We start from the raw sequence: 22,037 nt of genomic DNA, 5'->3' as shown, positions 1-22,037 counted from the left end.
CCGGGGAGGGATCGGAGGGGGCACGAGGCCCTTTGGCACAGGCAGCACTTTGGGAGCCCTGGGCCACCAGGCTGGGGCTGGGGGCTGCCATGGCCAGGGGCTCCCCAATTCAGCAGCTTCTGCAGTAGCCACAGGGTGGCAAGGAGGCTGCTGGGCATATGGGGACCCCCCATCCCTGGGACCCCCAGCCAGGCACACTGTGGTATTCATAGAAAGCTGCTTTTCAACTCCTGGGGTTTTTTTCATTCTTGATCTGGGTAATGCATAACTAAAATAAACATACTGAGGAAAAACCAACCCAACCCGAAGAGCTGTTTTTGTCTTGGTGCGTGCAGCTCACCTGTGGGGTGGCCAGAGTTTTCCTGGGGTGGCTGGGACATCTTTCCCTATCTGCAGCCCCTCTTTAGGGGAGGACCCCGTTGGGAAAGGGGAGTTAGAAGCATCAGGCACAGATCCTTCCCCCAGGGTTTGGGTTGCCATTTGGCTTGGGACTGCTGCGGGATCTCCAGCCTGGGGCTGCCCTCAAGCATTGCTCGGCCGCTCAGGCTCCAGCCGGCTGCCCCGGCTGAGGTGTTGAGCAATGTCCGGGCTTTGCTCACCTCTTCCCGGCAGTGGTTTCCCGCGCTCTGGAATGAGCCGAGGGATTAGCGTGCGGCTAATCTCACTATGGCTGGGAGGGAGGAGTGGGTCAGCCGGGGCTGGGAGCCTGTTGCTGCTGGGCCAGACAGTTCTGGGCAAGAGCCTGGAGTAGCGATGCGTGGGGGAATTAGGGAAATAATCTGTCGCTGTTGATCCCAGAGGCGGGAATTTGCAGCGTGGTGCCAGGCTCCAGGCACGGAAGAGGGGGAGAACCAGGCCAGCGGACGTGTGAGCGGAGCTCCCGGCTGGAATGCACCAGCTCAGCAAGGGATTGTCCTCGCCGGGCCGGGCGGGTGCTGCGCCCGGAGCCTGGTGGCCGTGACAGCTGCCGGGACCATGGCGGCCGCAGACAGCCCCTCCACTGCCCTCCGGCGCCGTGACCTCTGCAGCCGCGGCATCCGCCTGGCCGGCAAGATGCGTGCGGATGTCGTTGACCTCCTGGACGCCTACGTGAGTTTGCCCTGCTCCTTCTGGCTGCCGCGGGGCTGGGAGCACTGGTGGGATCTGGGCAGCTGTGCTGGGGTGTGAGGACTCCGACCCGTGGCAGGGACGGGGCACGGAGTCCTGCTGGATCCGGGCCTGCTGACACCTGGGCAAGACTTGGGCAGCTCGCACTGCCCCGACACCTGCAGGGCTCAGGGCTGGGGATCCCACCACATTTGTCCTGCCTCCGCTGATCCCCGGCGGGTCTCACCCTGCAGGTGGAGCAGCAGGGCTTGGACGCCTCGGCCAGTGTGGCGGCGGTGGAGGGGGTGCCGCTGGCGGCGGTGGAGCACTGGGACGAGCAGACGGGCACTCAGCGGCTGCTGGAGAACCTGGCGGCCTACCGGGCCTTCCGCACCCTGCTGGCCCAGATGCTGGAGGAGCAGCGGGAGCAGCTGGGCGAGGCTGATGAGGGCCTCGGCCGGGCGCTGGCGGCTGTCCTGCTCCAGGTCTCGGCCTTCGCCTACCACCTCGAGGAGCTGCTGCGGCTGGAGAGCCGCGGGGTCCCCGGCGAGGAGGGGGACGGGCCGCCGCCCCCGCCGCGCCTCAGCCTCTTCGAGCAGAAGTTGCGGGGCCTGGGCGTGCTGCGGGAGCTGGCCCAGTGGGCCGTGAGGTCCGTGCGGGACCTGCGGCAGCTCACCAAGCCCAGCCCGGCCACTGGCGCAGCCCCCAGCCTGGCCGAGAGCCCCTGAAGGCGAGCACAGGGCGAGGGGTCTTGGGTGCTGCTGGGGCTCCTTGCCCACCCTCTCAGAGGGCAGCTGACAGCAAAGGAGGGGATGTGGAAGGGAGGGACCATGTCATTAATCCCTGTGCTTTTAGTGCTGCTCCCCGTGGGGAAACTGAGGCACACGCTGCAGTCTACCCTGCAGGGAGCGGGGATCCTCAGGGGTCCTTGGGCTCTTCCTGCTGGGCAGTTGAATAGCCCCCCAGGAAGCAGCTTTGCCGCTCCCCCAGTGGCACTGCCCTTGTCTTTAGAATTTGGACGCTGCCTATGGCAGGCAGATGCTGCCTTGGGGCTCTCGTGGATGCAGGGCAGGAGCGAAGCGACAGAAAAACATCACCTGGTGAAAGGAGTCTTAGGACCTGCCCGCCAGCTGCAGGGCACAAGGCTCAGACTCCTGCACGTGGACTCTTTCCTTCTGCCCAGCTTGGTTTTGCTGCTCATTGAATTTCTGCTCTAACTGCTTGGGGGCTTTTTGGGGAGGGGGGAAAGCAATCAGGAGGGGAATTCTTAACTAACATGATAATGGAGAGATCTTTTAACTGAAAGGGGATCTTTTAGCTATGATTCAGAAGCCCCTCTGCAAGGAGGTTAGTGCCTGCAGGGCTTATTCTAGGACTGGGAATGGCATGGGAGAATCTAACAGCCCCAGCCACATTGTTCACCTTGTGGAGTGCTGGGATGTTTCACAGCTTCCTGGGCCACGGTTCTCCTGATGACTGGATGTGATGGCTGCTGGCTGCTGAGTGAATAAAAGGCTGGGAGATTTCCCAGGGTGATGTACTTCTTGGGGGAGGTGGGACAGTCAACCTCACCAGAGAGCCTGGGCTGCCCAGTTCCCCCTCCAGGGAAGGGTCCATCCCAGTGAGGTGAGAGGTTTGGGGGGATGTGGCCCACTGGGAGGTCATGGGGAAGACGAAGGAGTTGGGGATGAAGGAGATGGTGCGAGGATGAGGAGGAGGTGGTGGGTCACAGGAGTTGTGCCCTGTCCTGGTGTGGTCCTTCCCTCTTCCCTAGCCTGCGAGAGGACAGGCAGCATGGGGGGAGACCGGAGCCAAAGAGCAGGGAGGAGGCTGGGGACGTGCCTGGCCGGCTCCGCACAAAGCGGCTTTGTGGTGGCAAGTTGGGACAGCACCGGGCACAGCGCCTGCCCCAGCACCAGCGGCGTCTGCACAGGCACGGGGGCTCTGGGAACACAAAGAGCAGCCCAGGACTGAGCCCCCAGTGCCATCCTGCCCACCCCACCGACCACACAGGGCTGCAGGGTTGGGGCAAGGGTGGTTTGGTGGGGTCTGGTTTTTATGGGTGATGCCTAAGAGGAAGAACATGCACCTTCTTCATTGCCACTTACTGCCTGCCCTCAGCTTTGCAGCTCAGACTGGATTATTTCAATCTTTATGCTTCCCCGTGCTCTGGAATAACAATTTATGGCCATTATTTTTTTTCAGGATTAGTCAAATCAAGTCCCTTTTCTGACAAGTATTTTTCTTGCCCGCTGCTGTGTGCTTGAGGCCACCTTGCTCTTCTCCCCTTTCACTCTCCAGCTCAGCAGTGACTGGGTGCGGTGCTCACATCCTCCTCACCTTCCTGGGGGTGGGCAGGGACATCTGGAGTGTGTCCTTGAACCTCACCACCCGACCAGGTGGGAACAGACCTCTTTTCTCCGGCAGCACAGGCCGGTTATGAGGTGACCTTCAGATCCTGGGGAGCCGGCCAGGGCTGCAATCCGATCCTCTCACATCAGCTGCTGGCAGAGAGTTGAGCTCGGTGCTGCACTTGCACTCCAGGGTGAAAGCAGCAGTGGAGACCCAAGGTGGACATGGTGTTGCCCCAGGGATTTCCCTGGGCTTTTGCAACCTTCCTTACTCCTCCCCTGTTACGTCGCCAGCCGGGTGCACCTGCATTTGTGGAGCAGCCACAATGCTCGGGAATGGCTACTCAAACCAGAAACAATGGGAAAAAGCAGTCCATTAATGCAAACCTCCAGGCTTTGGCTGAGCGAGAGGCTCCAGCTCCCAGCCTTTCTCTGCCAGCCAGCCCCCACCATGCCGTGCAGAGGCGGTGACGTCTGAGCTGGCTGGGATTTAATGCTATTTTTCAGCTGCAGCCCTGGGGGAATCACCAGTGAAGTGATTTGGCGAGGACAGGGGCGCCCGACAGCTGAGCTCCCGTGGTGCCAGGAGGCCCTTGGATTTGCTTTGCCACAGATTGAAGTTGATCCGGGTGGCTGAAGGCAAATGAAGCTGTTCATTTTGGAATCAGAAATTAAGAATTTGAGGGGAGGACAGTTGTACCCATGTGGCTAATGCTGCTGAGGACCCCTGAAATGGTCTCCTGCAAACCGGAACCCACCGAAACCTCCAACTTTGTGCTTTGGGAAGAGAAGGGATTTGCTGGTGGGAACAGGGAGGTGGGGGGGGGGGGGGGGAGGGAGGGCTGCACTCCCAATTTGCAGCAGGGATGGAGCCATCAAAAGCAACCCATGGATGTGTTTAATTTCAAAATAATAAATGTTTTTAGGGCTTAACGTGTGGCTGGGCACAGTTTGTGGGGTTGGAAAGGTTTTGAGCTGAGGCTGCTCCCTGACATCAGGCCTTGGTGCTGGGTGAGAATGGAATTGCTCCTTGCCCACAGGGTACCAGGGCCAGTGGGATTCAGCTGTGCTGGTCCCACTGCTTCACCCACCATCCCACGCCAGCATTGCAGTGCTGGCTCCTGACTTCTTGATCCTGAGCTGGAGCTGGGGTGGGTGGATGTTCACCAACACTTTCCTTTTTTAATAGCAGGAAAGCCTTTTTCTCCTGTCTGAGTCAGTGGAAAGGATTTCCCTGGGTTTCCCCGTCGTAGCCTTGGCTGCACTTGTCTGCCTCAAAGGAACAGGTGAAAACCCTTAGGAGTGGCTCTCTGTGGCTGTGCTGCTTTCCTGGGAAGGGCCAGGAGCCCTCCCTTCTTACAGGAAAATACGCCTCAAGCGTAGCCCTGTGTGTCTCTCCGAGCGTGAGCTGGAAAAAGAAGAACTTTTGTGGTTCACCTCATCCTCTAACCACTGCGCCCGCCAGCTGGCATCGCCACAGTTAGTCCCCACCTGTTCCTTTTCCCTTTTTCTTCCCTTCGTTTTTTCCTCTCTTGGATCTTGTCTAATGGTTTCTCACCACAAGCGCCACTGGCAGGCACTCAGCAGGATGGGCAGTGCCTGGGAAACAGGTTTGTCAGGAGAGAAGCTTCACCACCTGTTTGGGGATGAGTTGCCTCCAAGCTGAGGTGAACCATGGACCGGGGGATTTCCTGTGCTGCCAAACCTGGGACAGAGGGGCAATTTGTACACTTCTCCCAAACCAAGAAAGTCCAGGTGTTTAATATACGAGGAAATCAGTGTTAGGTGTGTCTGAGCACAGGAGCACAAAAGGAGGTAAGACCAGTCTGTCATCTATATCCTGCCATGCAGGGCTGCCCTGGGAAGCTGCTTACGGGGCTCCGTGGAAGAACACGCTCCTCAGGACTGTTTTTCTGACCTGCAGGGAAGGGCCAGCACTGGCTGCTCCAGTCTGAGCGTTGCCGCAGCACAGGGGGTGCCCATGTCACAGCACGGCCAGCCAAGCAGGCAGCTGGGTGAACTGGGGTGCAAGAGCTGGGGTTACAGCCCACACGCCCCTCAGGCATGAGGTCATTTTGGGCTTTGAAACCATTTTTTGTATGTCATGGGCCACAGGCAAGGGCAGCTCAGGGGACAGCTTCCTGAAGAAGCTCTTGGAGCACATTTCTGTGTCACAGCAGATGGAGCAGTTTCCCCATTGCTGGCAGGCAGGGACTGGGGGATCCCCACAAGCATGGGTGCACACCAGGGGCTCACCTGCTATGGGGTACGGGGCGAGTCTTTCGGGCCACAGGGTGGGAGTACAGGGACATTGGGAGTGTTCCCAGGGGAGCAGGATGGGGGTACAGGGGATACGGGGACAGTGGGGACCCGGGGTGCAGGACAGGGATACGGGGACAGTGGGAGGCGCCGGGGTGCAGGATGGGGGTACAGGGACAGAGGCAGCACGGCTTCCTCGCCCGCCGCGGGTCGCTCGGTGCCACCGGGGCGGGGCGCGGTGACGTGCGCGGTCCCGCCCCCGGCCCGGGGCGCTCGGTGCGGGCGGGGCCGGGCGGAGCGGGCCGGGAGCGGCGCCGCGGGTGCGCGCAGGGGCGAGGGGCGGCCCGGCCGTGCGCGGCTCCGGCCCCGGGCGGGGGCGGGCAGAGCCCTGCGCCGCGCCGAGCATGCGAGAGCCGCCGGGGCGGGCGGCAGCGGCGCAGCCAGCCGGGGCCGCGGCCGGGGCGGCGGAGCCATGCTGCTGGCCTCGGCCGTGGTGGTGTGGGAATGGCTGAACGAGCACGGGCGCTGGCGGCCCTACAGCCCGGCCGTCAGCCACCACATCGAGGCGGTGGCCCGCGCCGGGCCGCGGGCGGGCGGCAGCGTGGTGCTGGGCCAGGCCGACAGCCGCCTGGCGCCCTACATCATCGACCTGCAGTCCATGCACCAGTTCCGCCAGGACACCGGTGAGTCGGCCCCGCGGCCCGGCCGGCAGGGCGGGCGGGCGGGCGGGCGGGGGCTCCCGGTGTCCTCCGCTCCGGGGCTGCACCGAGCGGCGCCGCCGGGCCCCGCCGTGCCCCATCCCGCTCCGACCGGCCGCGATGCCAGCTCGCCCGATGTTCTCCCACCTGATCCCCAGGTCCTCGCCCTGCCCTCGCTGCCCGGTCCTGCCCACGCATCCCTGGTCCCCCCGCCGGGGGTCGTGGCTGCCCGCCCTCCTCGCTGCTGCAGCGCCCCGGGCCCTGTTGCGCCCACCCCGTGGCCTTTCCTTCTCCCTTCAGGAGAGCCCGTCTCCTGCACACCCTTCCCAGGGCCGTGCCCGGCTACTTCTGAGCCCGCTCTGAGCCTCCATCGACCTAGAGCTGAATGGCACTTGGGTGACAGATCCTGCCCTGGGGGATGGCAGCCCCCGGGCAGGGACATAAGCAGGTGGAGGGATGCTCAGGGAGGGCACGGGCAGGTGCGTGGGTCCCCAGCGTGATGGAGTTGTCCGTCCCCCACCTCCTGGGGTTGTCAGGGATGTGGGGCACAATCACCCGTGGCAGGGCATTGGCGTGGGGGGTTGTGACCCCCCAGCACCCCCGTGATGGCCAGCGTGCTTTGTGCCTGGGGTGCAGCACAGTGCCAGACACCCTCCTTTGTCCCTCTTTCTCCAGAAGCCCTGGGGGCTGGCGGCGACCCTCCCCTGCCCGTGGGTGTGGGGACAAGGAACCTCTGCGAGCAGGGTGGCTGGGGGCCAGGTTCTGAGGGCTATTGTTGCCCAGGGTGGAGGACTGAAAGGGAGATTGTTCTGTCTCTCCCTGGGTTGCTGGGGATGTTGGTATTTTGGGTCATTAAACAGCTCTGATTTGGGGGGGTCGCGACCCTGGCAGGCCCTGAATAGCTATTGTTCCCTTTCTTCCCCTGTTGAATGGGAGGCCGGCTGGCGGCGCGGGGTTGGGGGAACACACAGCATTCCCACACTGCTGCCTGGGGACCGCCAGATGCCGCATGCTGCCGCCGGATTAGGATAAATCACTGCCCCGCTCCCCTCGGCTTTTCTGCCCCGGGTACCCCTTGGCAGGTCAGGGCAGGTGGCTTGGCTTGGCTGGGGTGTAGCTGCACCCCATGCCCCTTTAGCAGGGTGCTGATAAACACCTTCTCCTTCTTATCCCACTCGTGTCCCTGCGGGACCTGCGGTGGCGGCTGCTCTCCGCGGAGAGGTGGGGGTGAGAAGGGACTGAAATTCTTGGAGGCTTTGCAGGACACGTGGTGAAAAGCCGAAGCAGCAGACTTGTTATTGCTTCTCTTAGAGTGCTTTCTTATTCCTCACGCTGGGCTGAGCCATGGGGTTCTGCAGAAGGACCTGGAGGCAGTGGTGCTTGTACCACCTGTTACCAGACACTTCTGGGCGTTAGTGACACGCTCAGGATGGGACCCTGGGAGCCAGCACAGCCTGCCCTGCCCTGCTGGGAGACATCCCAAAGAGGACGGCTTTCTCCTCATTGTAGGAGTTTCCAAAATTTGTGTCCTTGCTTCGAATGCGTCCTAGTTGACTGGGAGTGGTGGGAAAGGAAACGCCTAGGCAAAATAAGGATGCAAGGCACAAAGCCTTGGTGCTTTGTGCTCTCGTCCCACTCCTAATGTTTGCTGATGGGGCAGCGGGAGCCGGGCGCAGGGCCCCGCTCGAACTCCTTAGCTTGGCCTCACGAGGATTTTCCCTGTGCCACAGTTGGGATATTCATTGCAGGCTGGTTTGGCAGCTGCATATGGTGGGGCTGGCACGAGCCCCGCTCCCCTATGTGCGTGAGGCCTGTGTGTGTCACTGCTGGGGGCTCGGAGCTGCCTCTCAAAGCTTTTATTTACCTGTTCCAGCCCAGAGCTGGGAGGGAGACAGGCACTGCAGGACTCGGGTGCCCTAATGCCTGGTTTCATCAGGCTCCCGCGGGAGGTCCCTGGGAGCAGGCTGGAGCAGCCAAGCCTGTGGTTCTGTGTTTCCTCATCAGGGCTGAGTGGCTCTGTGCTGGGCCTGTGGGCCAGTGGGAGTGAAATCTGCCCTTCCCTTCAGCCCAGTTGCACTAGGGTTGCACCCCCAGGCTGTGGGGCTCCCTGCCCTCTGGGGAAACTGAGGCACACCAGTCCCCTGGCAGGGCGGGACAGCAGCAGAGCCGGAAAGCCATGCTGTCCCCGCATGGAACGGCACCGGTGGGGCAGGTTGGGGTGGTTTTGCTGCCTGCCACAGTGCTGGCGCCAGGCTCTGACAGCATCTGTCGCCCTCCCTCAGGCACCATCCGGCCCGTCCGGCGCAGCTACTACGACCCGTCCTCGGCGCCGGGCAAGGGAGTCGTCTGGGAGTGGGAGAATGACAGCGGGACGTGGACGCCCTACGACATGGACGTGGGCATCACCATCCAGCGCGCCTACGAGAAACAGCACCCCTGGGTGGACCTGAGCGCCATCGGCTTCTGCTATGTCATCGACTTCGCCACCATGGGCCAGATCAACCGGCAGACCCAGCGCAAGCGCCGCGTCCGCCGCCGCCTCGACATGGTCTACCCGCTGGTGTCGGGCACCCTGCCCAAGTCGCAGTCGTGGCCGGCCAGCCCCGGGGCAGCGGCGGCCCCGCCGGTCCCTGCCTGCACCTGTCCCCAGTGCCTCCTGGTCATGAGCGTCAAAGCCGCCGCCGGCCCCGGCACCTCCACCCTGCAGCCCCGCAAAGCCGCCCCCGCACCGCCGGCCGCCCCGAAGCCCCCGCTGCCCGCGGCAGGGCCGAAGGCGCCCGACGGCGTGGCCGTGGTGCGCAGCTCGCTGAAGCCGCTGGCGGCGCAGGGGGGCCGGCGGCAGGCGGCCAGCACGCCCGCCCTGAGCTCGGCCAGTGCCTCTGGCAGTCCCCCTGGCGTGGGCAGCGGCAAAGGCTCCCGGCCCAGCCTCGGCACCCTGAACCGCAGCCACCTGCAGCGCCTGGCCATCGCCCAGTCCCGCGTGCTCATCGCCTCCGGGTGAGTCCCACAGGCTGCTTGGGCGGAGAAGGGGACAGCACAGGCTTTTCCCCCTGCCCAGGGCACAGAGGGGCTGCAGCCCCCACTGCAGGGGTCTGTCATCCCTGGGAGTGGTGGGAGACACCTCGGTGGTCCCCAGCCTCCTGTGGAGGGTAGTGGGTTCTGCTGGGCCCCTCGCCTTCCCTGCAGGTGCCTGGGGACCAGAGTAGGGATGGGGTGGCTCCTGCATCTCAATGAAGAGGCTGAGGCTGCTCTTTCTCTTGGAGTCAGGGGTTGGGTGGGGGACTGCAAAAGGCCCAAAGAAAAGCCATTCAGGCCCCATGAGAAGGGGTCCCTCCAGACCCCCACCCTCCAAAAACGTTTTTTTGTGATGGGGTGGACATTTAATGGGCCTGTTTCTCCCCTTTGTCTGGCACTGCCATCAGCCTTCTGTCACAGCCTGGCCCCTTTCCTCTCCCTCTCCATCCTCCCCCTTCCCTTCGCTCCTGACCTGCCGGGAAACTTTCCCATGGAAGAGAGCCCCAAGGGGAGGGGGGAAAAGAACTGTGACGTGGCTGTAGGAGAAAAGAGGAAAAGAAACAACAGACTGGCCCGGGGAGCTGTGACAAAAAGGGGCCATGAATGGAGATGCAGTCAGGGTTTCTAAAGCACCAGAGAAAAGGCGGTGGTGGGGCAGGGGGGGCACATTGCCCCATCGGGGGATTCTCTCTTTCCAGCCAGGGCCTGTGCAGTTGCTCAGGCAACTGTTGTGTGGCCCCTGGGCCCTGTGGGGATGTGGGTGCCTCCTGCCTGTCCTGACCTGGTGTCTGCTGGCTCCCCTCAGGGTCCCCACCGTTCCTGTGAAGAACCTCACTGGCTCCAGCCCTGTCAACCCAGCACTGGCAGGTGAGGATGGGGCTGCAGTAGGTGTGGGGGGACAAACAGCCCCAGTGGGGCAGGTTTTGGAGAGCATCTGAGGTTTGGGGTGTTGCTGGTTTTGCTCAGTGCCATTTGTTACCTCCTTGTGCAGGGATCACGGGGATCCTCATGAGTGCGGCCGGGCTGCCCGTGTGCCTGACCCGGCCCCCCAAGCTGGTGCTGCACCCCCCACCCGTCAGCAAGAGTGAGATCCAGTCCATCCCCGGCATCTCCCACTCCTGCCGCAAGACCACCAAGAAACAGGCCAAGAAAGGTAAGAGAGACTGTCCCTCCTGCCCTTCTGGTTCCCCTGTGCCCCCCGTCCCTTCTGCTGCCCCTGGCAGTGGGTTTGTCCCATCCTTTGACTCTCGCTCTCCTGCAGGTAAAACCCCGGAGGAGGTGCTGAAGAAGTACCTGCAGAAGGTGCGGCATCCGCCCGATGAGGTGCGAGCGGCGGGGCTGTGCCCGAGTGTCCTGGGATGAGCTTTGCCCTGGGATGAGCTTTGCCCTGGGATGAGCGGCTGGGGACACACGCAGTGCCACGTGCAGGGATATCCCAGTGCCCTGTGTGGCTCTGCCCTGTCCCCAAAAAAGAGGGGACTGCATGCACAGCCCCTGCAGGTCCCTGGGTGAGAGCCGGGCAGCCCATCAGCATCCATCCCTCTGATTCCTGTCCTCCCCTCCGGCACAGGACTGCACTATCTGCATGGAGCGGCTCTCTGCCCCCTCTGGCTACAAGGGGCCCCAGCCGGCTGTCAAGCCTGACCTCGTGGGGAAGCTGGTCAAGTGCAGCCACGTCTTTCACCTCCACTGCCTGGTGGCCATGTACAACAACGGCAACAAGGTGAGAGGCTGCGGCCCCGGGGGACCTCCGGCTCAGCTGCCTCTGCTGAGCTCCATGAGCTCTCCATGGGACAGAACTGCAGCCTGGCTGCCCTGGAGGGCTCTCAGCTCCCACCCTGACTCAGAGTTAAATTTTTATCAGCAGCAAGCACTTGGGGGTTGCTAAATGAGAACTCAGAGTTGTGTGGGTGTGTTTCCCCCCCACTATGCCTGGTTTTATGCGCTTGTTTTCCTTGACGGAGTGGACTTTGATCCCTGCATGTTTGAGCAGAGCTACCTGGAATTTGGTGCCAGGCAGTGCTTCTCCAGCCACAGGAGGGTTTTTTCCAATAACCCTCGTGCTTGACATTCCCTGGAAAATGCACTGTTTGGAGATTTTCAATATGTATTGTATTTCCCTCTTTGAAAAAACAAAGGAAAACAAGCCACCAATTCAGAGCTAGGGAAAGCAGGGAGGACTGGAAAACTGGTGTGGAAGAGAAACACAGAGCTCAGGTTTTTGGTTGGAGTTGGGTAGTGAATTCTCTCAGCCCTATCCTAGGTTCCTGAGAGTTTTTGAAGTGATGTTTTTCCCGATTAAAGCAGCGTTCAGTGCTGCTCAAGGACTCAGTGCCTGGCGTGGCTCGGTGCTGGAGATAATGGTTTCACTGTGTCACCCTTTTTCCACTCTCAGGATGGGAGTCTGCAGTGTCCCACCTGTAAAACCATCTATGGGGTGAAGACAGGGACGCAGCCTCCTGGGAAGATGGAATATCACATCATTCCCCACGCGCTGCCCGGCCACGCCGACTGCAAAACCATCCGCATCATCTACAACATCCCTCCGGGGGTGCAGGTGGGCTGGGGGGGCACCTGGGGAGGGGCTGGTGGCCCTTGTCACTGCTGTATCACCCCCAGGTCCCGCTACAGCTCATGTCTTGACTCAGGAGCTGCTTGTCCATAAGGATGTTGTGGGAAGTCTGGGGTGTATCTCCATGGAAGTGCTGTCCCTGTCTCCTTGGTGGTGGGAGGATGGTGGCCATTAGTGCCCAACGAGGCTTGGGGGGTTGCCCTGTGCCCAGAACATCCTTTTGAGCTCCAGTATGGTTTTCTTCTCCCACTTCCCACATTGTAGGGACCAGAGCATCCAAACCCTGGGAAGAGCTTCACGGCCCGTGGCTTTCCCCGGCACTGCTACCTGCCAGACAGTGAGAAGGGCAGGAAGGTGAGCTGGCTGAGACGTGTCAGGGTGGGAAAGGCAAACATGGCTTAAGCAGGGGAACGTGAGTTTTCCCCACATCGCATCCAGCAGGAGCCCTGTGACCTTCCCTTGCAGGCTGGGCAGCCTGGTCCCCCTGTTTTGGCTGGGGCAGGAGGCTGGGCTGGGATGCTCCAGCAGGGCTTGCCTGTGGGCTGCCCATGCTACCCTGCTTTGCTGCCCGCCCCATTCCTGGCCCCACAGGTACTGAAGTTGCTGCTGGTGGCCTGGGACCGGCGGCTGATCTTCGCCATCGGAACCTCCAGCACCACGGGCGAGTCGGACACGGTGATCTGGAATGAGATCCACCACAAAACAGAGTTCGGCTCCAACCTCACTGGCCACGGCTACCCCGACATCAACTACCTGGACAATGTCCTGGCTGAGCTGGCAGCCCAGGGCATCACGGAGGAGAGCCTGGCGCAGGAGAAGGACTGAGACCGTGGCGAGGAGGCAAGGAAAGGGTTGCCTGTGCCGGCACCCACCAGGATAAAGCTGCTGGAGATACCTGCCTGGGGGCTTTTCAGGGCACACCTGGAGCCCCCTGCTCCCAGTGGCAGCCATGCAGTGCCCCAGGCTGGCTGGGAATGTCGGAGAAGGTCCTTTTGGACGTCCCCTTCACTCCTGCAGGGCGGGAACATCCCCACACACAGCTGTGGGGCTTCAGGCTGGCTTGGCCACCCTTCTGGATGGTGTCCTGTCCTTGCTGTCACTGTGCTGAGGGCTTGGGGGGTGCCAGGCTCCCCTCTCTCCTCATCTGTGCCAGTCCCAGCCTGACCCAACACCCCTGACACCCACCTGGGGCTGGGACCTGGCTTGGGGTGGGAGCTGGGGCCACGGGAGTCCCCTTTGCTCTGCCTCGTCCCTCTGACGTTTGTTTGTTTGTTTGTTTGTTCTGTCCGGTACCTCCCCACTGGTCTCCTGTGTCTGTGGAGGCTGGGGGGCCCTGGGCTGCCTCAGTTTCCCCCAGCCCTGCACCCCCTGCTCCTTTTGGCTGTGTCTGAGCTGTGCCCTGCAGGGTCCCCTTGTCTGGGCTGCCCTTGCCTCTGCATGCCAGGGAGGGGCTGATGGGTGGTAGGAAGTGTGTGCGGGGCGGGACAATGACATCCCACCCCCCTGCAGTGGGTTCCTTGAACTGTTCGTATGGGGCCGTCCCCACGTTGGAATTTCTATATACCTCGTGTTTTGGGGTTTTGTCGTATATATGTACATATAGGCGGGGCATTTTGGGGGGGCAGCCTGGGAGAACATGGTGCTGCAGCCAGGCTGGGGCTGGGCACAGTGGTGCTTGGGGTTGGGACAGGGGCTGTGGGGCCCCCAACCCCGACAGGGCTCTGCCCCACGGGAGGGCTGTCACTTGTGGGTCCCCATGGGGCCAGGTGCAGGTGGGGTGGGAAGTGTCTCCCTGCCCCCGGAGAGGCCTTGGGGGGGGGTCTGGAGGGGAAGGTGGCTGGTGAGGGGTTGGCACGGGCTGGGTCAGGAGGGTGGTGTGGGTAGGAGAGTGTGGGTGATGGGGGTGGGGGAAGTGTGTTCCAAGGCTCTGAGGGTCCCTGTCAGCCCTCTGGGGTGACTGGGCCTTGGAGAGCCTTGGGCTGGTGCAAAGTGTCCCTGCCCAGGGCAGGGGTTAGGAACGAGAGAGAGTCTGTGGGGTCCCTTCCATCCCAACCCGGGGATTCATGGGGGCTCTCGGAGCCACCTGTGCCGGGTGCTGAGGGGTCCCTGGCCCTCCGTGCTGCTGGGAGGAGGGGCCCGTCCTGCTGTGCATCGTTCTGTTGTCATTGCTGTTCTTCCTCTCCGTGGCCTGGAGGCTCCGTCACCCCCGCGGCCACCCCGTGGAGGGGCTGGGGGTCAATAAAGCGGATGGCAGGGGACTCTGGCGGTCCCTGCACGGCCTGGCCTCTCCGTTGTCTTCTGTCAGTCATCTGTGTGGCCAGGCGAGCCAGGGGCACTGTGGGCACCGCGAGTCCCCCTGATGTCCCTTTGCACCAGCCGCCCTCAGCGTGGGTTGTTACCTTCTACCTCAAGGGAGAAAGCCTCTTTCCCCGGGCACACGCCCCTGGTCGGGTGGCTCTCAGCGGTGAGATTTCTCCTCCACGCACGCCCTGGGTTTTCCCCAGTGCAGACAAAGCCTGTCTGGAGCTATGCAAAACCCTCCGGGCGAGAAAGGGGAGAGCTCCCCACCCTCCGCGGTGCCAGCCCGATGGCTCTTACTGTGAGTAAGTCTTTCCACAACGTGACTTTTTTTTTCTTTTTTTTTTTTTTAATGCTCTGTTGACTACACGATGAGTTGCTGGCTGAAATAAAACTGCTCCGTGCCTCTCTGCATGCGTGTGTATATCTATCCCGATAGATATACATGGAGACAGGGGTTGCAGCTTGCAGCATGCAGGATTTGGGAAATAACCCTCCACGGGGCCCCTCTGCTCCTTCCTTTTCCTTTGGGTTTGGGGTGCAAGGGGAGGGGGCACTCAGGGCACCGTCCCCTCCGGCTCTTGCTGGTACCCCTCGCCCACGCTCAGCACCGTGCTGTGCTCGGGGCTGCCGGGGGCCGGGCTGTCCCCTGTGCCCAGCGCTTGGTACCCCCTGGCCCTGTAGCGCCGGTGGCCGTACCAGGCTGTCCCCAGGACGGTGGCCAGCCCCGCCAGCATGGCCACGGTGACTCCAGCCACCTGTCCCCCTGACAGCCCCCGGCCCCTGACCATTTCGGCCACGTTCTGCATCTCCTCCGGCCGTGCCAGCCGCCACACGTGACTCTGGCCGTCCCTCACCCAGGTGCTGTCCCCGTCCCGCACCAGCAGGGTGTCCACGGCCGGCAGGTTGGCGGGGGGCCGGGTGAAGGGGGGCAGGCGGGCGGGCGGCAGCGAGCCCCCAGTGAAGCGGCCGGCCTGGACACAGAACTGCACCTGGCAGCTGTCGCTGATGAGTGCCAGGTGCTGGCTGAAGCCCGGGGGACAGCCCTTGGCGTGGGGGTCCTCAGCCGTGCCGTGGTGCTGCCCAGCCAGGGGGTTCCCCGCCTGGCAGCTGAAGAAGCCCCCGAAGGGCACCTCGTACTCGGTCCCCTGCTCGTAATCCTGGCTCACGCAGACTCTGAGCTCGCTGAAGAGCTTCAGTGGGAAGTACCCCGAGGGACAGGACTGGGCTCTGGTGATGGGGTTGGTGCTGTGGGTGCTGAACAGCCCCCCAAAGAGGTATCCCGAGTTTGGAGCCACCGGCCCGCTCGCGGCGCACCAGTAGGCGCTGAACTGCACCCGGGAGAGCCAGAAGACGTCCTGGCACTTGCGGTGGCAGAAAATGCCCAAGGTGCACTTGTTGTGGCACTCCAGGTGGCTGTGACCCTCCTCCTGCTCCTGCACACCCAGCAGCACCGGGGTGTAGGTGGTGGGACAGGAGAAGGCCCCGGTGAGGGGGTTCCTCTGCTCCAGCGCCCGGCACAGCGCGCCGGTGTCGGGACCGCCCAGGCCGACGCACTCCTGGAAGACTCCCCCGAAGGTGAAGTTGGACCTGGTGCCCTCGCAGGAGCCGTCGTCGGTGTTGGCGTGGAAGTTGAAGTTGGGCGAGGAGGCGTTGGTGCAGCCCGGGGCGGTGTTGAAGGCGTAGTAGCGGCGGATGGCAAGCTCCACGCGCTGGGCCACCCTCCGCACCGTGGGCGCCGGCAGCTCCGGCACCGCGCTCGGCTTGATGAAGTAGTACAGGGGCAGCCCCGAGCGGTCCAGGGCCACCAGCTGGTTCTGAATCCTCTCCTGCCATGTCTTCAGGGTGATGCCTGGGTAAAAGGGGGTCCCGCCGATGCTCTCCACCCTGGAGTTGCTGCGGTTCTCCAGGTACTGCTTGGTGAAGGCAGAGCTGGAGTCCAGGGATTCTTTGGTTCCCACACTGACGATGCTGTGGAAGGCCGCGCCGGCCGAGGCGGTGATGGTGCTCCGTGTGGCCCAGCTGTCCTTCAGGAAGGTAGCCTTGATCTGGTCCTCCTGCACCAAGGTGGCTCCCGCATCCACGGAGGTGATGGCGTGGGTGCCGTAGTTGAGCACCAGCACCTCGGCCAGAAAATCGGCCATCTGGGTCTGGTTGTTCTCCAGGTGGCTGGCGATGGTCAGCAGCTGCTTCTTGAAGGCCTTGTCCAGGGCCGCCTCGGGGTCGATCTTGGCAGTGTAAACCAGGTTCCTGACTTGCACCCGAGTGGTGACAGCCCGGTCTCTCACGTGGTGGGTCTTGGTGCGGTAGAAGTCATCGGAGAATTTGCCATTGATGGAGGAGAAGAGTGACAGCTCCAGGTTGATGGAGGCAGAGGTGATGCTCTGGTAATCCTTCCAGGACTCGATGATCTCAGAGTTGATGTCCAGGTTGCTCTGCTTGCGGGGGATAGTGAAGATCTCGTCTGGGATGAGGTAAGATCCATCTTCTGTGGTCTTGCACTGTGAGTAGCCCAGGCTGATGACTTTGCCCATATCCAAATTCCTGAGGTTATCCCAGCCCCCCCCCGGCAGAACTTCCAGGCGTGAGAGATTCAAGTTCTTGCTGCACACCCCAAACCCTGAAGAGGACAAGAGTTCCTGGGACTGCCCAGCCCCTGTCACCCACGCCAGCAGTGGCCAGGTGAGCAAGACCCCCCAGAGCCCCCAGCCCATGGTTGGACCCTCACCAGTCCGAGCGGTGGGACAGGAACGGTGAAAATGAGCTGGCTGAGGGATTTGACAAAAGGGAAGGGAGAAGTGAGAATTGAGGCATGTGACAAATGACAGAGTGGAAACTACGACCAGGGGGTGGGGAGCAGGAAGGTGTCTGTCCCTCCCTCTGCCCCACATTAGGGCCCTCTGCAGCCTCCTCTGCCCCACTCCTGTCCTTCCCCCAGGGTCTGCTGTGTCACCAGCTGGGGAAAGCACCTCCTGCTTGGGAATGCTGAGCCACGGGTGCTGAGGACACTGATCCAGCTCTGCCCAGCTGGTGCCTGGCTGGGCTTCTGTTTCAGCAGCACAGGGCAGGTGCTGCAAGTTTGGGGGAATAAACAGTTAAGGAAGTTTCTGCTGTGAAAACTGTGGCTCTTTCCATACAGACAGATTCACTTCCCCTGGTTTTGTTCCTGAGTTCCTCTTTCCAGGACACTTCTGCCTGGGAGGAGGCTGAAGTGACAGCTGTGATGGAGGCAGAGGTGTTGGGGAAGATGAAACAGGGAAACCTTATGAATATGATTGTTTAGCAAAAGATTCTGAAAGTATGAAACCTAGAATCAAAATAGAAATGAAAGCTAGCTTTGAGCTGTAGGATACTGACTGTTAGTTACTATATAACCAAAGAACAATAGCCTAGCCAGCTGAAGGAGAATCTCTGTTGATTGAACAATACCCTTCTGCTGATAAGTGAATCCAAAGGTCGAAGCAGCAAGAGAAGAATTTGAAAAGTAGCTTTTGGAGTTTAAAATGTAACACTGTTTGGTAATGTAGTAGATCTTGTAGGCTATATGTAAATTCTATAGAACGTGTGTCATATACTGGTTGGTTACTGGGAATTAGAATATTCACCATAGAAAAGATATAGTGTATTGTAACAAGAATTTTGCTCTCTTAATCTCTTCTCTTACTCCCCGCTCTTACTCTCTTACCCCCTCTTTCCCCTCTCTCTCTACCCCTTTCATTGCCTTCCGCCCTCATGCTCTCAGACCCCCCTTTCCACTCTCTGTCTCCCTCTTTGAGCACATTTACATTGTGGCTGGCAGCGTAAACGGATCTCTTCTACCCTTTACCTAAATAATAAACTGCTTAAATCCCAAGTGTAGCCTGACCTGGAGAAGTCTCTCACCTTGAGCCCGTTTTACCCCTACACAGAGGGACCATAGGTGCCTGTCTTTTTGGGAAGGATAATGCCAGGAGTTGGGGGGATAACAGGAACTCACACCTCTGGAGTAGCTGGAAAACTCTTGTGCAGGGATTCTCACCTGCAGGCTGTGTGGTCACCCCACCTAAAACCTACCCACTGTGTCATGGAGGAATGTTACAGGCTTTTTTCCCCCAACATTTTGAGGTGGTGCTCTGAATTCACCCATTCCTGCCTTGCTTCTGATGGTGATTCCCATCAGTCCCATGGCATCTCTCCTGGGCAGTGCAGCTGGCCAGGGGTCCCTCCTAACTATGACAGCAAAACCCCCACAGCCAAGGGTAACCAGGGATTTTGGGGATGGAGATTTTAATGGCATCAGCTGTCAGCTGTGCCAGTTCTACTGATGCAAAAGGAAATACAACACTTCTCCAGAGGGGCTGTTTTCCCTGGATGTGTGTAAACAGAAACACCTTTTTACCACCTAGTGAGTGAGGTTTGGGGTTGTGTTTCCAGTTTATTCTTTAAATCTCCAGGCTTTATTTCAGCTCCCCTGGCTGGGCCAGATGTGCAGCAGCAGCGCAAGGAGCTGTCGGGTGGCTCTGGGAGCACAGATTCCATCACAGCCCAGCCGTGTCCGGGAGCCTCCCGGGGATCTCCCTGTGGCAGCGGCCTTGGGAAGGGATCAGACATCTGGAATTGAGGAGCTCACTGTCTGGAGTGGGGGGGACGTGGTGGAGCCTGAGGGAGAAGATGAAACATCATCCTTGGGGACACTTCCTGTGCCATGGAGCAGCTGCCAGCCTGTGGGAGAGGAGCTGGGGGACTCCAACACTTTGGGGGGCTTCTCTGCCCTCGATTCTTCCCCCCTTTTTTGGGGCTATGTCCACGTGCTTGAAGCACCGAGCTGCTGGTACTTGGACTCGTTTTGTGCCTTCTTTGGAGGAAAAAGAGAGGTGGGTGAGTGTGGGAGGTGATGGTGTCATTTGGGGAACCCCAATGTCTGTGGTGGGGGAGCCAGTCAGTGGGGAATGAGGGGGGAATAGGCGGGATGCCCCCCAAAAATGGAGGTTATAGCCTCAAAATGCCTAAAAATTAATTTATGAGTAATATAGTAGAAAGTGTAAAGATTCTAATTTTTATATATATCAAAATTACTATTAGTTTATTTCAAGACGAATCTGCTGTGTTATAGACAAGATTTTAGACTGTAAGGAGTTCTGAATATGGATCCATAGGGCATGAAAATAAAAATACAACGTTTTGTGTATGTAAATAAAACAATAAAGGGCTTGAAAAAGTTAGGTAAGATGATCTGTACGAAGGACCTAGAAACAGCTCTGTTTATGCGGGGTTCTTTCTCCCTCCTCCCCCTGGAACACCCGAAATCCGGGATCTGGGATTGACTCCAATTGGGATTTATCAGCGACCCTAAACAAGATGCGCATGCGCGGTGGCTGCTACACCCTCAGTGCTGCCGCCCTGTGGGCACACCCGGTACTGCAGCTGCGGCACCGGCACCGGGACGTGGAGCTGGACCGGGACAAGGACGGGGACCGGGACAAGGACGGGGACCGGGACAAGGACGGGGACCGGCCGTGCGGAGCCGCGGGACCCTCGGCCGGGGCCGCTCCCGGTTGCCCTCCTGGCAGGAACCGCGGCCGCTGTGCCGGGAGCTGCAGTGGCGAGGGAGTCCCGGGGAGCCCCGGAGAGCAGCGGGGCCGGGCCGGGGACATCCCCGAGCAGGGAACGGGGACAGCCCCGAGCGGGCGGCGGGGCCGGGCCGGGGACGGAGCGACCGGGGGAAACGGGGGAAGTCGATGTCCCGACGAATGGATCCGAGTTCCAGGGGAGGGCTCGGTGTGCCGAGGGAAAGCGAAAGGTTAAAGGATAAAGATGCAAAGGAACGAGTGTTGCAAACCCCCCTGGCTCTCTGACAGAGCAAACCTTCCAGTAAGCACAGTGATCTCTTGGAGAGACTCTGGGATCATAACGTTTTCCAGGAAAGCACAAAAAGGACAGAGATGAGGGAATAGACTTCCAATTAATAATGATTTGATGGGTATAGGAATGATTCTTGCATGTTTGATGCTCCTCTTTTTACTCTTGGAATAATTTAAAAATTATTCATTAAACAAATGATCTAAATTTGAGAATTTAAATCTGAGAGGAAATGGTGCAAAATAAATGCATGGAGAGATGATCCCAAAATGATTCTGAGTGTGAAGGGACCTTAAGGATCACCTCACTGCACCCCCTGCCATTCCATCCACAGCCCAGGGTGGCCCAAGTCCCATCCAGCCCGGCCTTGGACGCTTCCAGGGATGGAGCAGACACAATTTCTGTGGGTTTATGGGCACAGGAGGAAATTTCCAGCAGGAACTGAGACATTTCCTTTACTCTGTTCCAGCAGGGCTCTGGGAGGCAGAGGATGTGGGAACAGGAGCTTTGCCCAGTGCCTTGGGGGAGTCTCTGATGTCCCCAAACCCAGCAGAGCAAACACTTGTGGTTTAACATCCCGTTAAAAGGAGATGCCAAGCCAGGAACAGGAATGGGCTGCGGAGCAGGGATGGTACCAGGCACAGGGGTGACCATCCAGAGGGTCCCACCAATCCATCCCTGCTGCCCAGGTTTGGGATGAGCAGGCTGGTGATGTCCCTGTGTTTGCTCTGCAGGATGAGGAAGCCAGCCCTGCCAAGGAGGAGGATGAGGAGGTGTGGGAGGAGGCTGGGCAAGGCACAGGTCCAGGTAGGAGACGTTGCCTTCTGAAGAGAGGGACTCATCTGTCCTATTGGAATTTGGGGTGTGAGGCCAATGGAACAAAGGATTTGATTCCATTTACTTACTCAGGTTCTCATGGGCCTTAGGAGAGATTTGTGGAATGGTCATTTTAGTGAGTTTGCGCTGGGTTTGAAGGAATGTGACCCCTGGGGCAGAAATCCCTGCACAGCTTCTGTGTCCCCCCATGGCTCATCTGAACAGTCCATGGGCTGGGTCTCCTTGTTTCCTCCTTGTTTCCTCCTTGTTTCCTCCTTCTTCAGGCTCTAGATGAAGTCTTCCTTTCCCAAGGGAGGGGAAAGCCAGCAGGATGTGAACCAGAGGTGGTGCTTTAGGAAAGCCCCTCCAGCCTGGGAGGTGCTTTTGTCTCCGGACACATTCCCAGTGCCTAGGAGCAGCAGAACCTGTGCTGTTTCCAGCAGGTGAGGCAGAGGTGCCTTTCCTTCCTTCCCCACTGCACTTTGGCTTTTGAGGGGTCTCTGGGGGTCTGAGGAAGAAGTTCTTTGTCATTCCAGGGCAGAATTAGTAGGATTATCTTATCTAAATTTTCAAGCAGGAGGAATAATTTTATCCTTGATTTTGGATACACATTTTGTGTTTTCTCTCTGTTGCTGACACCATGTGGTGAAGCAGCAGCTCCCAACCTTTTCTGTGCAGCTCCCAGTTCTGTTTGTAGCTGGTAAACAAGAAACAGTAATTTTCTGCCCTGTGGTAATTGGATTAGGGACAAGGCCTCCCTCTTTGTTTAACATTCTAGAGAAAAACTGCCAAGGAATAAAGCGAGAGCTTCCCCCCGTGAAAACCTTCCCAGTCCCACACTGGGTTTTCACACACACAAGGCTCAATCCCTGCTGGAATCCCAGTCACAGCCCCCAGATCAATGTGCAGTTTGTGGTCTCACAGCCTGACCAGGACAATCTCTTGCTTCTGGACATGGAAAATCAGTTTTTCATTGTTACAGCAACAGCTCAAGGTAATGGTGAAGTGCTGTAATGGTTTTTAAGTCGTGCACATGGAGGAAATTCACTGGAGCAGCCAACACTGCTTCACCTTCATGGACAGCCCTCTGGGTTTGGGATCTTA

General features: G+C 59.8%; 3 protein-coding genes across 3 annotated transcripts; 2 read left to right on the top strand and 1 right to left on the bottom strand.

Annotated features, from left to right (window-relative positions):
• Positions 1-101: 101 nt before the first annotated feature.
• Positions 102-4,241, top strand: CNTF (ciliary neurotrophic factor). The gene is made up of 2 exons (XM_058832112.1): positions 102-1,089; positions 1,341-4,241. Exons 1-2 carry the CDS (start codon positions 976-978, stop codon positions 1,812-1,814), a joined length of 588 nt encoding a protein of 195 aa, XP_058688095.1. The 5' UTR covers positions 102-975; the 3' UTR covers positions 1,815-4,241.
• A 1,746-nt stretch (positions 4,242-5,987) lies between these two features.
• Positions 5,988-14,259, top strand: DTX4 (deltex E3 ubiquitin ligase 4). The gene is made up of 10 exons (XM_058832765.1): positions 5,988-6,379; positions 8,677-9,391; positions 10,215-10,276; positions 10,401-10,562; positions 10,671-10,732; positions 10,980-11,132; positions 11,805-11,966; positions 12,246-12,335; positions 12,573-13,747; positions 13,809-14,259. Exons 1-9 carry the CDS (start codon positions 6,169-6,171, stop codon positions 12,804-12,806), a joined length of 1,851 nt encoding a protein of 616 aa, XP_058688748.1. The 5' UTR covers positions 5,988-6,168; the 3' UTR covers positions 12,807-13,747; positions 13,809-14,259.
• A 147-nt stretch (positions 14,260-14,406) lies between these two features.
• On the bottom strand, positions 14,407-17,074 carry MPEG1 (macrophage expressed 1). Its single transcript, XM_058832750.1, has one exon. It carries the CDS (start codon positions 16,991-16,993, stop codon positions 14,837-14,839), a length of 2,157 nt encoding a protein of 718 aa, XP_058688733.1. The 5' UTR covers positions 16,994-17,074; the 3' UTR covers positions 14,407-14,836.
• Positions 17,075-22,037: the final 4,963 nt, after the last annotated feature.

Source organism: Poecile atricapillus, chromosome 1, assembly GCF_030490865.1.
Source record: "Poecile atricapillus isolate bPoeAtr1 chromosome 1, bPoeAtr1.hap1, whole genome shotgun sequence".
Lineage (NCBI taxonomy): Eukaryota > Metazoa > Chordata > Aves > Passeriformes > Paridae > Poecile > Poecile atricapillus.
Note: the sequence above shows the minus strand (reverse complement) of the source record. Positions and strands in the feature narration are given on the sequence as shown.